Raw genomic sequence first — 14,361 nt, forward strand, 5'->3', positions numbered from 1 at the left:
CCCTTCTAAAAGCCCAAATGGTCACCTGGTTCCATAGTGTAGCGGTTATCACGTCTGCTTTACACGCAGAAGGTCCTGGGTTCGAGCCCCAGTGGAACCACTACTTTTTCCAGTCGCGTTACTGTTTGTACCAACTGACCACATGTGTTAGCTGCTGTAAAATCTAATCTGCATCAGAATACATTCTTATACACTTTGCGAGTACACTGTAAAATGCAATGCAATCCAATACAACAGCGAAACCTGAAAGGCTCCACAATGACTCTAATGTTCACTTTGGTATTAATTTAGCTGTGTGTTTATTTGAGGTTGCACATTGCAGTGGTGTCAAACTACACTGCAGGGACATCAGACAACACATTTCTAATAATGTCAACCTCAATTATAAACATAAAAGTAAACAAAAAGGTAACATAATGATTAAAAAACACCAACACACACTGTACCTGCATATACTAGAGTTTACTGTATGTCACATCTAATCCTTTTTTTTTAAATGACCTGTCCACAATAATTAGCCAAACTGTAAACATTGCATTGGCTTTTCTATTTATGATTTTAGTAAAGAAGGGAGGAAAAAAAAAAACAGGGTGAAAACATGCTTCACTGTTACAAAAAGATGACAGCTTTTGTGTAAACAAACACAACAAGCACAAGTGAAGACGTTTTAAAGGGTAAGCATACATTAAAAAAAAAAGCCTTTTAGAATAAAAATGCTTGGAAATTTAAAACATTAAAACTCACAATTCTTCGAGCAAAAAAAAAAAAAAAATATCCCACAGATTGACTGGTTTGAGGAAGGACTTAATACTCTTCTTTGTTTGGTTGCACTGTGGATATTTTTGGGGTTTCCACTGTTGGTCAAGTTAAAACATGTTTTAGAACTTTTTTTTTTTATCTTGACTGGCCAGTTAAAACATTAGTTAGAAAAGTAATCAAATTAATACTATTACTATTTCAAAAGTAACCTTCTCAACGTCGTCTCAATGTATTCAAACCTCCAATCATGTTTATGTTCTGTGGGTTATATTCTTCCATATTGTGAAAAAGCGGTGGTTGCTTCATGCAGAGTTTCACTCTTGTGCAAATAACCGGATAACTTGAAAACAGCACCACCTGTTTTCCGTCAACCCGTCCGGACCACTTTGAGCCTGCCCAAATCTGTCAAACCACTGGTTTCAAACAAGTATTGTTGATTGCTGGTTAATTCTAAATAAAATAAAATAAAATAAAAAAAAATAGTGTTATTTGTCGGGAGGTTAAGGTAGGTCACACGCTTGGTGTTTGAATGAGGTCCCTAACAAACGGATATTGTCGCCCTGTAATTTCCTGTTGTCCTGTTTTTAATGAACAACAAAGAAAATATGAAAAACAAGGAAATATATATATATATATATATATATATATATATATATATATATATATAACAAACACAACAACAGACAATGACAGGGAATCAGAAGATTTACAATAATCATAAAAGGAAAAAAAAAAAAAAAAAAAAGAAGAAGTTTATCAGGGTACATGATGAATTATTTTTTTCTTCCTGGTGTCACATTTATTTCTGTCCCCAAAATGGCGAACGTAGCTGCTGCCGCCGCGGCTGCTGCAGCCGCAGCTGCCGCCGCGAATAGAGACCCAGCCGTCGACCGGTCGCTACGATCGGTGTTTGGTAAGTTTTTTTCTGCCGTTGCTTCCTCGGATCGAGGGTGTTTTATGCGTTAGGTTTATAATAAGTCGATAAACCGGCGGCTAATGAATGAACGCGTGCTAAGTTAAGACGACCGGCTAGTGCTGCTTGTTAGCTCGGCAACTTGGCAACAACAAACAACGACTCTAAATGGAAACGTGGATTCCTGATTCTTATCATATTAATTTGAGCTGTTCATTTTTTTTTAATATTTATATTTAATATTTCAGTGGGAAACATTCCGTATGAGGCCACAGAAGAACAGCTGAAAGACATCTTTTCTGAAGTCGGACTTGTCGTGAGCTTCAGGTGAGTTTGAGTTCCCACCATAACCAGATTCCTGCTATTAACCACTGAGCTCCTTTTAAAAAAGTCCCGAGTTTTCCCAGGTGAAATGATCAATCCCGCTTGTACATCCTCCTGTGGTTTTGCAATAAAATAACAAGTCTTTAACAGTCCCGTCCCCCCCCATGTTTCAGTCGCCTTTCAACACGTGGGTATTTTGATGATTATACAGCATGTTGCTTCTTGTTCTCAGGTTAGTGTACGACAGGGAGACTGGAAAGCCAAAGGGATATGGCTTCTGTGAATATCAAGACCAGGAGACGGCCCTCAGTGCCATGCGGAACCTGAATGGGAGAGAGTTCAGTGGTCGAGCTCTCCGTGTTGACAATGCAGCCAGTGAGAAAAACAAGGAAGAGCTGAAAAGTAAGTCTTAAACTCCTCCCAGCATCATCTCTAATTAAGGTGCTGAGTTTTGATTTGATCGAGAGGTTGTTGTTTTTTTTGTACACGGCAGCAGTGCCCAGTTATTTGTGTCTTGCACAGGTTTGGGAACGGGAGCCCCAATTATTGAGTCTCCTTATGGAGACAGCCTCGCACCAGAGGAGGCCCCAGAGTCCATCAGCAGAGCTGTGGCCAGTCTGCCACCCGAGCAGATGTTTGAACTTATGAAACAGATGAAGGTAAGTTGGTTTATTACCTCCTTTCTTCAAACCAGCAGCTGTGCGAGCGACTTTTTGCACAGGACACAGACTTTTCCTTTCCTTTTCTCTTAGACATTTAAAACTAAAGTTTACTACTTAACAGTAACAGTAGTGTTGGTAAGAGCTGCACTTATCAACACCAGGACCATCTGCTAAATGTGCAGTTGTGATTTCTAGTCCTTTCATATTATAGATCTTCTAGAAGTGGTGCATCTAATTGCATTTATATATTGTTTAGGTGAATTTATGCTCAGCTCTGTGCATAACAGTACATTCTCCTTAAAATAGAGCAGATTATTCACTGCCTTATTTTCACAAATTGCAGCATTTCGATGATTTTGCTTCCATCACTGCTGTTAAGGCAGCAACATCATTACATTTTTTACTCGAATGTAATAAAACATTATAGTTTCCCCCAGAAAACATGTACTTAGAGCCTGCTAACGCTTTGCGTTATGCGTCCTGTATCATTGGATCACAAGTAGACGGCTCTAATAAGTACGGCAGTTCACACTTGGTGTCTCCACATTGTGCGTCTTGAGTGGCCACTTGTGCTCAGATTGTACTTCCTTGCTCCATATGTAAATGAACACAGAAAAAAAAAAAAAAGTGAGGAGAGGAGTAGAAGCAACAGGCGTTTAACAAAATGAGACACCTTTGGTTTTTCTGGAGCCTCATTGTAATGCACTGTCTGTAAGAAATGTGTAAAGTATTTCCTGTTTTTAAATACCTGAACACCGTTCAGTGAGTTTGTAATTCACAAGGTGAACCGTAAGGACCCGATCGGTCAGGCTCAGATTATTTAAGCTTCGGGCTCTGCTGTGGCTCTTCTACAGTTGCAGAAATGATGCGTGTCAGAAATTTCAGATGAAGTAAACTAAAAGAATAAAAACTCATCTGGGTTTATAGAGGAGTCTTTAGTGAAACAAGCATTATGTACAGCTTGTGTGTTTAATCACTAAACAGCTGCTTTACAGCTTTGAGTTTGCAGGTAAATCTTTCCTGCTTTCTGTACAGTTCAGCCGAGTTTAGCAGAATCACACAGGATATTGTTTGTGGAAACAAAAAAAACAAAAAAAAGAAGCAGGTAGAGATCTTAAGGTTTAAGAACTGTTTGAGGTGAGGGAAGAAAAACATTCAAAACTAATGAACTTGCTGTAATGTGACGGTACCACATGGTCAGATATGAACACAGGAATGTGGCACCAAGAGCTGCATTCAGTGTTTCTCTTTCTTATTCAGACCACGTCTGTTATGTAGGTGGTCCTTCAGTGTGGCCCAGGATGCGTTTGCGTTCACACTTCTAAAAGATTGTGGTCATTTTCTTTCCAGACCACCTCTGAATGTGGCCTGAGCAGATCACACCGGTACTTTTAACTCACCACTTGTGATCCAGTCGCGTAAGACGGATGTTAATGCCAAATGTGAACAGCCTCATGGACTGTATGTACCATGCTGCTTACTGTTGTTAGTCTCGTGGAAAGACGGCGACAAATGTTTGTCTCAGTCTGATTCACCTCGAGCCTGACAACTGTACGCAGATGCTCTTCCTTCCCTTTCATTAACAGAGGCTCTGCCGTACAGCCTGTCTCTCTCAGCTCTGCCAGAGCAGCCTTATCTTTGCACAGCTGGCAGTCTGCTTCATTAAGCTCAAAGAAACACCACACTGCAGACATTTTTCCCCCAACTGGGAAAGTGTTTTGTTGCGCCAGAGCTTGTGTCAGTAGGACGGCTCCATATGCTGATCAGAGTCAGTTTGTGCGCCGATCCTGATACTACAGATATTATTCCACATCTTTGTCTCATGTTTTGTGCCGAAGTCACAACTTTGGTTGGTTATGGACATGGATCTGAATGATAAGAGGGTTAAACAAAAAAAAACTACGGGGGCCGTAAAATCTCACAAAGCTTTTTTTTTCTTCTTTTTTTTTAATGAGAAAATCTTTTTATCTGTGAAAGACAGATACAAAGACTGTTTTTGTGCCCGTTTGTGATTTTTCTTGCCGTTTCCAATATCATATTTGAGGGCTCTCTTTGGTAAAAATTTGATTTCTCTCTCCAGCTGTGTGTTCAAAACAGTCCCCAGGAGGCGAGGAACATGCTGCTGCAGAACCCTCAGCTGGCTTATGCTCTGCTGCAGGCCCAAGTGGTCATGCGGATTGTTGACCCTGAGATAGCCTTGGTAAGAATGAAGACATTAGTCAACTCCTGAAAGATCATATATTTATTTGAAGCGTGGTGAAATGAATGAGTTATTCCCGGCTGCGACTTTGTCATTTGTCAGTCGATATGAGTCCTACCCTGCACTTCACAACCAAAACAAATTATTAAGAGATTCCTTTTTTCATTGTTCAGAAAATGCTTCATCGCCAAACTACAGTCCAGCCTCTGATTCCCAGCGGACAGGTTGGAGGAGTGCAGCCAGTCAATCCTCCCCCAGCGCAGCCCAGCGTGCCGGTGTCTCAGCCGCAACCTGTGGTAAGTAGTCTTTCACTCTTTAAGTAATGATCGCATTTCTGTTCAGTCAAATATCCCTCTACTCGCCCCTGAAAAAGGACGTGAAGTCATGTCTCTGATTCGGGTTTGTAAATAAATATTGATCAGAGCAATCACAAGCTGTGTCTGAGAGCGATGCCACTTGTTGTGGACGGGTAGTGTAATTCAAAATTGGTCCAGACCCGGCTGGAGGTCAAATCGAAACAGGAACTGCATGCTTGAATTCCTCCATTTTGCAAACTTCTAGTGAAGGGAACAAAGAAATGGAACAAATAAATAGACAGAAGTGTAATGTGACTGCACCTTTTTTAATATATATAATTTAATCATTAAAATGAGTAATCCATAAAAGGCTACAGTTTAATTAACAGAAAGAAAGAAGTTGACAAAAACAATACAAATAACACTATCGGTCTGTATAAGTCAAGAGAGACGGGATAGCAAAGGAAGATGAAAAATCTATCTCAAGATAAAGTTTTTAGTTTAGTCATTTTATGTTTTCTTTGTCATGTGATCAGCCTATGCATGTGAATGGAGCACCGCAGATGATGCAGCCCCCCAGCATGGGTGTTGTCCCTGGACCAATGCCTGTACCAGGACCTGGACCCGGACAAGGGCCAGTTGGACCTCCAGGTAAAACTCAAACTTCCAATGAACTGTTTGTATTAGCGTCATCCTTGTGTTCCAATTATTCATTTCTAAGGTTATTGATGGTTATCAGATCCTACTGCAGAATGAGTTCTCTGGGCCACAAAGTGGCAAACATTTATTTCACTTTAAAATCAGCCAAGTCTGCCCTTCCTTTCAGTAGCCACATGTGTACTTTTTAATGTTAATGTATAAATGTGTTTCCCAGAAATTTATAATTAAAAAAAAAAAAAAAAAAAGAGGAAATTCTCTCATCGACAATGAACAACAAGAAGATTATTATATATTGTGGTTTATGAATTTTTTTGTAAAGCGTTTTTATTTTTTTTAACGCAATGATTTCTGTACACAAAACTTATGTAGGTCAAGTGTCAAAATAAATTTGGCCAACCCAAAGACATGTGATGCTTTTTTTTTTTTTTTTTTTTACAGTGGATTCAAGAGTATTTAGACCCTTTCACTTTTTTTGCACACCTTATCTCTGTGTAGATTTCATTTGGAATAGATACACATGCCACTTTTTACCTATTGAACACATTTAGCAAAGCAGCAGGCGGGTAACGTAATACAAGAAATGCCAAGGCATGAGTGAGCGTTAACGTTTTCTTCAGCCGTATTATTGAAATATGAACAAAAACTTAAATTACAATACATTAACTTACCATCCAACGAAAATTTAACTTCCATGTCCTCCACCAATTCTGAAAACGTCGTCAAACTGGTCACAACTTGTGAATTCTAAGCTTTCAGAAAATTCTGAGGTCAGGCGCTGTGAAAACCACAAGAGAGTGATGTGCCTTACACTGCCTGTCAGGATGGAAACTAAAGGCACAGATCAAGGCAGTGGTTTCTAAAGCTTTGGGTGTTCCCGGGAGCACAGTGGGCTCAATAATTACGAAATGGAGAAGTTTGGAGCGACCAGGGCTCCTCATGGAGTTTCGTGTCTGGTCAAAGAAAGCCAGTGGGCAAAAAAAAGGCCTTGATCTTGGTTATAGTGTTTTCAGACATAGTTAAATTTTTGTCTCACCAAACCAGAGAATCTTTTTATTTTTTTTATTTTATTGCAGTCAGGAACTTTAAATACAGCTTGGCTAGCTCCAAATGGAAACTTAAATCTAAATGACAGTGAAGTGTGCAAAAAGTTTACGGGTGTGAATGCTTGGTTGAATCCACTGTCAAATCTCGGAACGTGTCATGGCTCAGTGGGATCACTAGGTGTCACCAGAGCCATGTAATTAGTAGAAGTTCTTCATGAGCAATCGGCTCCATCGCTGTTTATACTTTGTACATTTTCTACCGTTTACTTTCCAAAAGTTCCCTCCTCACCCGCTCTGTGTCTCTCTGTGTGCATAAGATGATTTCATGAGCGTGCCAAAATGCTGCTTTGCCCTCTTGAGTCTTGTGTCTCCTGTTCTTTTCACTTTTAATGCTGGCTCAGGAAACCTTCAGCATTCTCCCACAGGATCGTCTGGTCAAGCTGCAATCGAGCGGCCTCAAGGTATCCCTGCACTCCCTCAGTTCCCCAGTCAGGCCGTAGCACTGTTGAGGAGCAGCACTATCCAAACTCAAAGCATGTCTCGGATTTAGTGTTAGTTTGGTAGACTGCATGTCCGCTGTAAGCAAATATGAAGTATTACCGTTACACATTCAGGCCTTTAGAGTAGTTATGAAGCCCTGTTTATATAAAGATTATAATCTCGGAGGACTATCGCAACTACAGCAAAATTTGCCATGTCATGAGGATGGTGTCACTGCATGTGAGAAGATACAGGTTCGGGCCAGAAGCCGAGACCCAATTGTTTTTGCATGATTATTATCGATATGACAGTGTGTAAATAGTGAGTGCTGAGAGTATTGTATGCATAATTTGGTTTTCAAATTCACACGATGTCGAGTCCCAAGTTAAAGTGGTTTGTCTCAGTTTGACGATTATCAGTCTAAAAGAGCACTTAAGATATTCCATGATCCACGGCTCGGTGACAGCTCCAGTCCTGGAGAGTAAAAACCCCAAACAGGAAAACATAAACCTCGAGTTGAAATCCACGAATCATCAAGATCTGAACTGTTGGTTTTGTCAGGGTCTTTCTAATACTCTGCAAGGGCTCATCTTTGACATCTGACAGTATACAGATGGCATCAAACTCGTCCAGGCACTATTGAATTACTTTGATTTGAGGGGATTACTTTGCAGAGTGTGGCGTGTGCGAGCTCTCATTGATCCAGGCTGCTGGATGTGAACCCCAGGAGGTCCTCAGTTGTTCAACATTGCTGCATCTTAGACAGTGTGGTCACATGTTGAGGATGTTGAGGTGTGTTTTTACCCCAAAAAGGACTGTTCATTCCCATTTGTCTTGTGTTTATGTGCTGTTTTTAGCCATGGTGCTGTTGCCATGGCGCTGTGGGCAAATTTGGGTCAGCGCGCCCGGGGAAGTGGTGCTTCTCCTCCGTACCTGCGTGCTGGTAGATATCATGGTTAACACACCTGACAAAACGAATGAGACCTTATGTTTAGGGAAGAAATACGCTGTGAATCACCATTTATAATTCAGAAAAAATATTTAATAACATTCCCGTGTTGCAGATTTCCACAGAACTCCCACTTCTTTTCTGATTCAGCAGAAATGTACATGAATGCGGTCGGTTCGAAGCTGGGACGTTGTCGCTAACAGAAGAAGAGACTACTTAGTCTTGTTTACTCTAAGAAAACTAAGAATCTCTTCCTAATGGCATGAAACTGCTCAGTCTGCTTTTAAGTGGGACAATCTTGTAAAATCAAGCTCTGTGCCTCCTCTTCTAACGCGCTCTTGTTTGTGTTTGTCAGCATCATTTGTCAAAAACCGCTCCAGTTTCTTGTCAGGTTTCCACAATAGTGTTACACAGACAAACAAACAGCAGCCCGTGAGTTCTTTATCCCATCAGTGTCTTCTAAATGCTCCCGTTTACTTGCAGTTTATTCATTTTCGGGGAATATTTTCCAGCATCGATAAATGTTACAGACATGGTAAACAAGCCACATTTACATTACGTTAATCTTAATTAAAGGAAAACTGCTGCAGATAAGATGGTCTGCATTCCTGCTGTCATCTGACTGAAAAATATTGTGAAGGAGGCTGTAGAAAAGCTGCAAAGCTTTAGCTTACAGGATGAAATATTTGGACTAATTATTTTATTTTATCGCTCATGTGACAGCAGATTTGCGCTCCAATCACAGTCAAGGAAATTTATGTTTGTTATCGCGGTCTAATGTTTAACAGTGAAGGTGTCGCTATTGGTCGTTTTCATGCTATCAGAAATGCATTTAATGTGACTGAACACTGAGACGTGCATTGCTCTTGATCGTCTCCCTGCATGCCTCCCATCTGTGATGCCCTCACGGCCAAATAACATCAGAGTTACAAGACACAAGTAGGAGAATAGTCGAGTCAAGTTTTCTGTGTCTGTGTGGGATCGGTGATTTGTTTTTTTTCTTTTTTACTGAGAGGGTTTTGAACTTTAAATCTCCTTGTTATAATTGATGGTAGACCACACTGGTCTACTGTCCTCCTGCGTATCTGTTCCCCTGATCAGACCCTGATGTTTCCTGGTGTGTTGTGATGTTGGGCTGTGGCAGTTTGCTCATGGTCACTGTGTGTCCTATCAGTCCCAAACAACTCTGGCTGTTTTCCTGACGTATCTTTCCTGAGCAAACACCATTCTCGTGTGTGTGTGTGTGTGTGTGTGTGTGTGTGTGTGTGTGTGTGTGTGTGTGTGTGTGTGTGTGTGTGTGTGTGTGTGTGTGTGTGTGTGTGTGTGTGTGTGTGTGTGTGTGTGTGTGTGTGTTGAACTTTAGCCAACTCAACAAGTTGCCGCCTGTATTTAGTCTATTAGTCATGAAGCCTTTTCTGCTCAATGAACAGAAACGACATGTGTTTTGATGAAGTTTGTTGGAAAAATTACTCAGAGGCTTGGTTCAAAATCAAACATTTATTTACATTTATTCTTGCAAGAAGGAGCAAATACATGCACCCTCAAAGAGAGGTGTCCAGCAGTGCTCCCAGATCTCCTCCGTAGGGCAGCTTTTATACAGTGTGACAAACAGTTGACAGTCACTCACATTCCCTTTGTATCTGCTTTCGTATTGCAATACAGAGTTGGTTGTAGGTCACAAGATAAGGACACGGGATTCGTCAGTTAGATGCAGAAAATAAAACAAAAAGGAATCACTTGCAAATAAGAGAGAAAACAGAAGAGACTTTCCGGAGCCTGCTTGACGAGACTTTCCGGAGCCACAATGCAAACAAGAGGAAGAGACAAATCTTTTTTTCCATCAAAGTTGACATTAATTTTTGCTCTCAGGACCCGGCGGTATCCCTCCCAGAGGCCTGCTGGGAGATGGTCCCAATGACCCCAGAGGAGGAACCCTGCTGTCCGTCACTGGAGAGGTCATAGACCCCAAGTAAGACGTTCACGTGTATCACTTATAATTTACAACCCTAACAACAGAACAGGTGTGGCTTTTAGGAGTGTCAATTTAAGCCATTAATGCTGTCATCCTTAACATTTCATTCCCGGATTAATGGTCGAAACCAGAGGTTGCCGAGGTATCAACAAGGGCGGTTTACGCCTTCATATCCCAGAATTCTTGGGCAGGCAAAAGCTCTCCGAGCAGACACTTTTGTCTACCATGTAACAGAGGAGCAGTGAGTGTATCTGTGTATCTATCCCGGAGCAAACAAGACTGAAAACAATAATTGCAACTGTGATCTTTTTAAGCTGCACAAAACAACAAATATAAAACATGTCTGATGTTGTTTTGTTCTGTAGATGTATTTTTCATGACTCAGTGGCTGAGTGGGATGACAGTGAAGTCAAGCGTTTGTTTCTAAATGTTGTTCCAGGAATAACGTCCAGGAAGATATACAAACAGCCGTAGCAACATTGCAAACATCAAGGAATTGAGTTCGGTGCTTCCTGTGTATATATATATATATATATATATATATATATATATATATATATATATATATACACATACATTTACTATACAAAGGGCCTGGTTTACTAAAGGTTTGCGTGTGCAAACTCCACACCACCCGCAAAAAAAATGTCCAAGCAGGTCTACTAACGACGTGCAGTGAGGATTGCGTCTTTCAAATGTGCAATTTAACACACGGTGTCCATTGTGCGTGTTTGCCAGACTAAATATTTAATATTGGACGTTTCTGCTTGAAGGTGCAAAAAACTGGGAGGGAACATGCAAATAGAACAATTTAGCACCCGCAACGATATTCACTAAACCTGAAAGTAGAAACAGGAGAAGAGATTGTGTGTGTATTTTAGTACGACTGAAAGGAACGTATTAATCAGGCGACCACATCAGGAAAGACGGCTGCTCTTATTGTGGTGAGAAGGAGACGCAGGGGAAACTAAAGAATTAGTTTGTTCTTGTTATATTTATATTTCGTCATTTCAATGGGATCAGATTTCCTTTTCCTTTTGCGATCGCTCTGTTTTCTATTGCTGGAATCACTTTAACACGCAAACCCCTCATTTAAATACAGAGATTTGCACCTGATTGCAATGACGCAATTACTCTCAGTAAATCACCCGCAAAACGGGTGCAAAAAAAAAAATGTGCAAACTTTTGGAAGGAACACACAATTTAGTATCCTTTATTGGAGATCTTAGTGAATCAGGCCCAAAGTCTGCAATTGTAATTTACTGACATGGCTTTGCGCTTTGCTCACATTGGGGAAGGTTCTTTGTTGTTTACAGCTTGATGAGTTTATGGTGTATAGGTCAATGCTGATTGGTTAAAGGCTGCTCCAATAGTTGGTCTGCTGGAAAAATGTATAAATGGAGTGTGTCATATATATATATACATATTTTCACACAGTGAATATGTGTCTGGTACTACCGGACTAGTGCAGTTGAACACGTTTCATGTGAACCAGGAGGAAATTCTTCATCCGCACCAGCAGTGAATTTATAAAGCTCTGTTGGAGCGTTAGCAGTGTGGAAAAGACTGAATTACAAATGGGTCACATGCTGCATGAGCTACAGCTGGATGATGCACTCTGACACTAACAATAAAAACTACTATATAGGTACAGTATAGTTCTATTACTGAATCTATATACATTTAAAGCCATTTGCCGCCAGCCATAAATAGTGTAATAAACAGGGTTTGTTTTCATGTTGGTGGATTGTAACCTCAGGAACAATTTTTATGCCAGAAAACTGTACTGGTGACTTTGCCAGGTCAGTTTTAAAAAACATGAATCATTCTTATTTTGTGTGTATTTAGCCGGGGCTACATGGGAGCTCCACCACCCCACCAAGCTCCACCTGTGCACATGTCTCAAATGGCAAGCGGGCCCCCGCCGGATATGAGAGGGCCTCCGATGGACATGAGAGGCCCACCCATGGGTGAACCACGAAACATGATGGGTGACCCCAGAGGGCCCCCGATGATGGAGCCCCGGGGACCGCCGATGGAAACCAGAGGTAGCCGCTCCAATAAGGCTTCAGAGTTTCAGTTTAAATTCCTCATTGATTGTGTCGATGTATTCACCGGTCTGTAACAGGTCTGAGTTCAGTTTCATTCCCAGCGGGCAGACCAACCCAGCAGCAATAAACCAAACAAAAGAATCCTGTCCTGGCAAGAGGTTTTTGTGAGATACTGTAAGAACAGTTGTTTGGTATGGCAACCCTTTCATGTAACTGTGGTAACATTCCGATACAACCACATCTATTTCTTTATATTCAGTAGCTTACTACTTTATTTTTTTTTTAATGTCACAAAATCTCTAGAGGCCAACACGGTTCTTTCGGTGACAACACAACTGACGCGGGTGTATAAAAAAATAACGTTTCGCAAAGGCTGAGCGGTTTTACTTTTCCTTGTGCAGGTCGTGACCCGAGGGCGATGGATGCTCGTGGGCCTGCGACAGGTCAGAGGGTTCCCATGACAGCAGGAATGCAGGCCCCTGTCCCTCACAGCATGGCTCCAAACGCCCCTCCACCTGCAAGACCGGTAATGGCACCACCCCATATTTTCAACTGCGTTAATTATTTATTGTTTTTGGCACTAAGCCGCACAGACTCTTTCTTTGTGTTACGACAGTGACTACATGTTGTTGTGAAATGGTATAAAAAAAATTAAAAAAAATCTGTGTAATTTTATTTTATTTGGTATGAAAGTACATTGGCCATTAATATGGATATTACTTAAGAGAAGAGTAGAAGACATGCCATAGATTAACGTATTTGATATGTGACAAAGAATCTAAACCTCAGCAATTATTAATCAGACTCATTTACAAAGACATTTGAAAAGCGTGACTTGGGGGAACAAAGACGCAAAAGAAATCACTCAAATCGCTTAATCACTCAAATTGGATGATTTTTGGCCCCTGAAAAGCCGTGAGCGCTAACAGTGTGTTTGTCCTGCAGGGTCCTGGTATTTCTGGTGTCCCCCCATCAGGAGGAGGCTTCAGTCCGGGACAGAGTCAGGTCTCCACACAGGACCAGGAAAAGGTGCGTCACTTTATCTGTCAACGCTGTATTATAACAAACTGCGGCAAGAGTCGGTTTTAGTGACTTCAATAATGATATTTAAATATTTTAAGTCCGCTGCCAGGAAAAAGACGTAGATATGATAACGTAGATAAATCCTTCGTAAATAAGCAGCAGGTTTGGATAGAGGAGCAGTGTCCATCAGAACATCGCTGATCCCTTTTTGCGATCTCATTCACTGTTTGCACAACGGTGAATCGCCTGAGGACAGCAGCAATTGTTTGGCTGAAACAATAGCTGGGGAAGATCTTGTAACACAAAAGAGTTCCTTGACACCCAACACTACCAGTAGAGATCATTGTGTCACCCAGCATGCACTCATTTCTGTTCACTTTGTGGGGTATGGAAACCGATTTTCACTCCTAAATGACATTTTCCTTCCCTCTTTAGGCCGCTCTGATCATGCAGGTCCTGCAGCTGACTCCAGAACAGATCGCCATGCTGCCGCCGGAGCAGCGGCAGAGCATTCTCATTCTCAAAGAGCAGATTCAGAAGACCGCTGGCGGTGCACCCTGATGGTTTGGATAACAAAAGACTGAAAAGGCAGAGGTGTGGTTTCTTTCGTTCCATCCTTATTGGGAAATTCACAGATTCTTAAGAACATTGTGGTATCGTCATGGAGCAAATTTATTTCTGACTCCCAATTGTGTTTTCTTTCTTCATTGTGTCAGGACTTGCAGTCTGCCCCTTCCCCGACACGGCTGAAAGCAGCTTCACCAGGTCTGAAGATGTTCATCTTAGTTTGGAGTATTTGTATAGTTTTTTTTTGTAATCATATGTTCTGTTTTGTATGAAAGCATAAAGTTGTTCCAAGTGGGTTCAGAAATTAGTTAAAACTTTTTGAAGGCGGACGATGGTGAATGCCAAACGGATACAAAAACTGCAGAAATAATGTCGAGGTTTCATCTTTTTCCTCCAAAGCCAACTGTTGTCACGTTATTGCTCTGCAGATGGTTTTGTCAATAAAACAAAATCAAACATTGA

At 41.1% G+C, this 14,361-nt stretch overlaps 1 protein-coding gene and 1 non-coding gene across 3 annotated transcripts; both read left to right on the plus strand.

Annotated features, from left to right (window-relative positions):
* Window positions 1-27: 27 nt before the first annotated feature.
* trnav-uac (transfer RNA valine (anticodon UAC)) lies at window positions 28-100 on the plus strand. Its single transcript has one exon. It is a non-coding gene; the product is annotated as a tRNA-Val (tRNA).
* A 1,472-nt stretch (window positions 101-1,572) lies between these two features.
* cstf2 (cleavage stimulation factor, 3' pre-RNA, subunit 2) lies at window positions 1,573-14,359 on the plus strand. 2 transcript variants are annotated; one of them, XM_069170822.1, is made up of 14 exons: window positions 1,573-1,672; window positions 1,921-1,999; window positions 2,229-2,398; window positions 2,519-2,655; window positions 4,739-4,858; window positions 5,032-5,154; window positions 5,691-5,805; window positions 7,259-7,318; window positions 10,156-10,255; window positions 12,107-12,306; window positions 12,711-12,835; window positions 13,255-13,338; window positions 13,768-13,926; window positions 14,049-14,359. In XM_069170822.1, the coding sequence occupies exons 1-13, from the start codon at window positions 1,576-1,578 to the stop codon at window positions 13,891-13,893; spliced, it is 1,536 nt and encodes a 511-aa protein (XP_069026923.1). In that variant the 5' UTR covers window positions 1,573-1,575; the 3' UTR covers window positions 13,894-13,926; window positions 14,049-14,359. The 2 variants fall into 2 exon arrangements, with proteins under 2 accessions (XP_069026923.1, XP_069026924.1); XM_069170823.1 differs by lacking the exon at window positions 7,259-7,318.
* Window positions 14,360-14,361: the final 2 nt, after the last annotated feature.

Source organism: Embiotoca jacksoni, unplaced genomic scaffold (genome assembly GCF_022577435.1).
Source record: "Embiotoca jacksoni isolate LCO1_2020_lvr unplaced genomic scaffold, fEmbJac1.0.p SCAF_5, whole genome shotgun sequence".
NCBI lineage: Eukaryota > Metazoa > Chordata > Actinopteri > Embiotocidae > Embiotoca > Embiotoca jacksoni.

Coding starts and splice junctions, on each gene's coding strand:
- cstf2 (XM_069170822.1), top strand. CDS start 1,576: ATGGCGAACGTAGCTGCTGCCGCCGCGGCTGCTGCAGCCGCAGCTGCC. Junction 5,155..5,690: donor TGTCTCAGCCGCAACCTGTG/GTAAGTAGTCTT, acceptor TCATGTGATCAG/CCTATGCATGTGAATGGAGC. Junction 12,836..13,254: donor CCCCTCCACCTGCAAGACCG/GTAATGGCACCA, acceptor TTTGTCCTGCAG/GGTCCTGGTATTTCTGGTGT.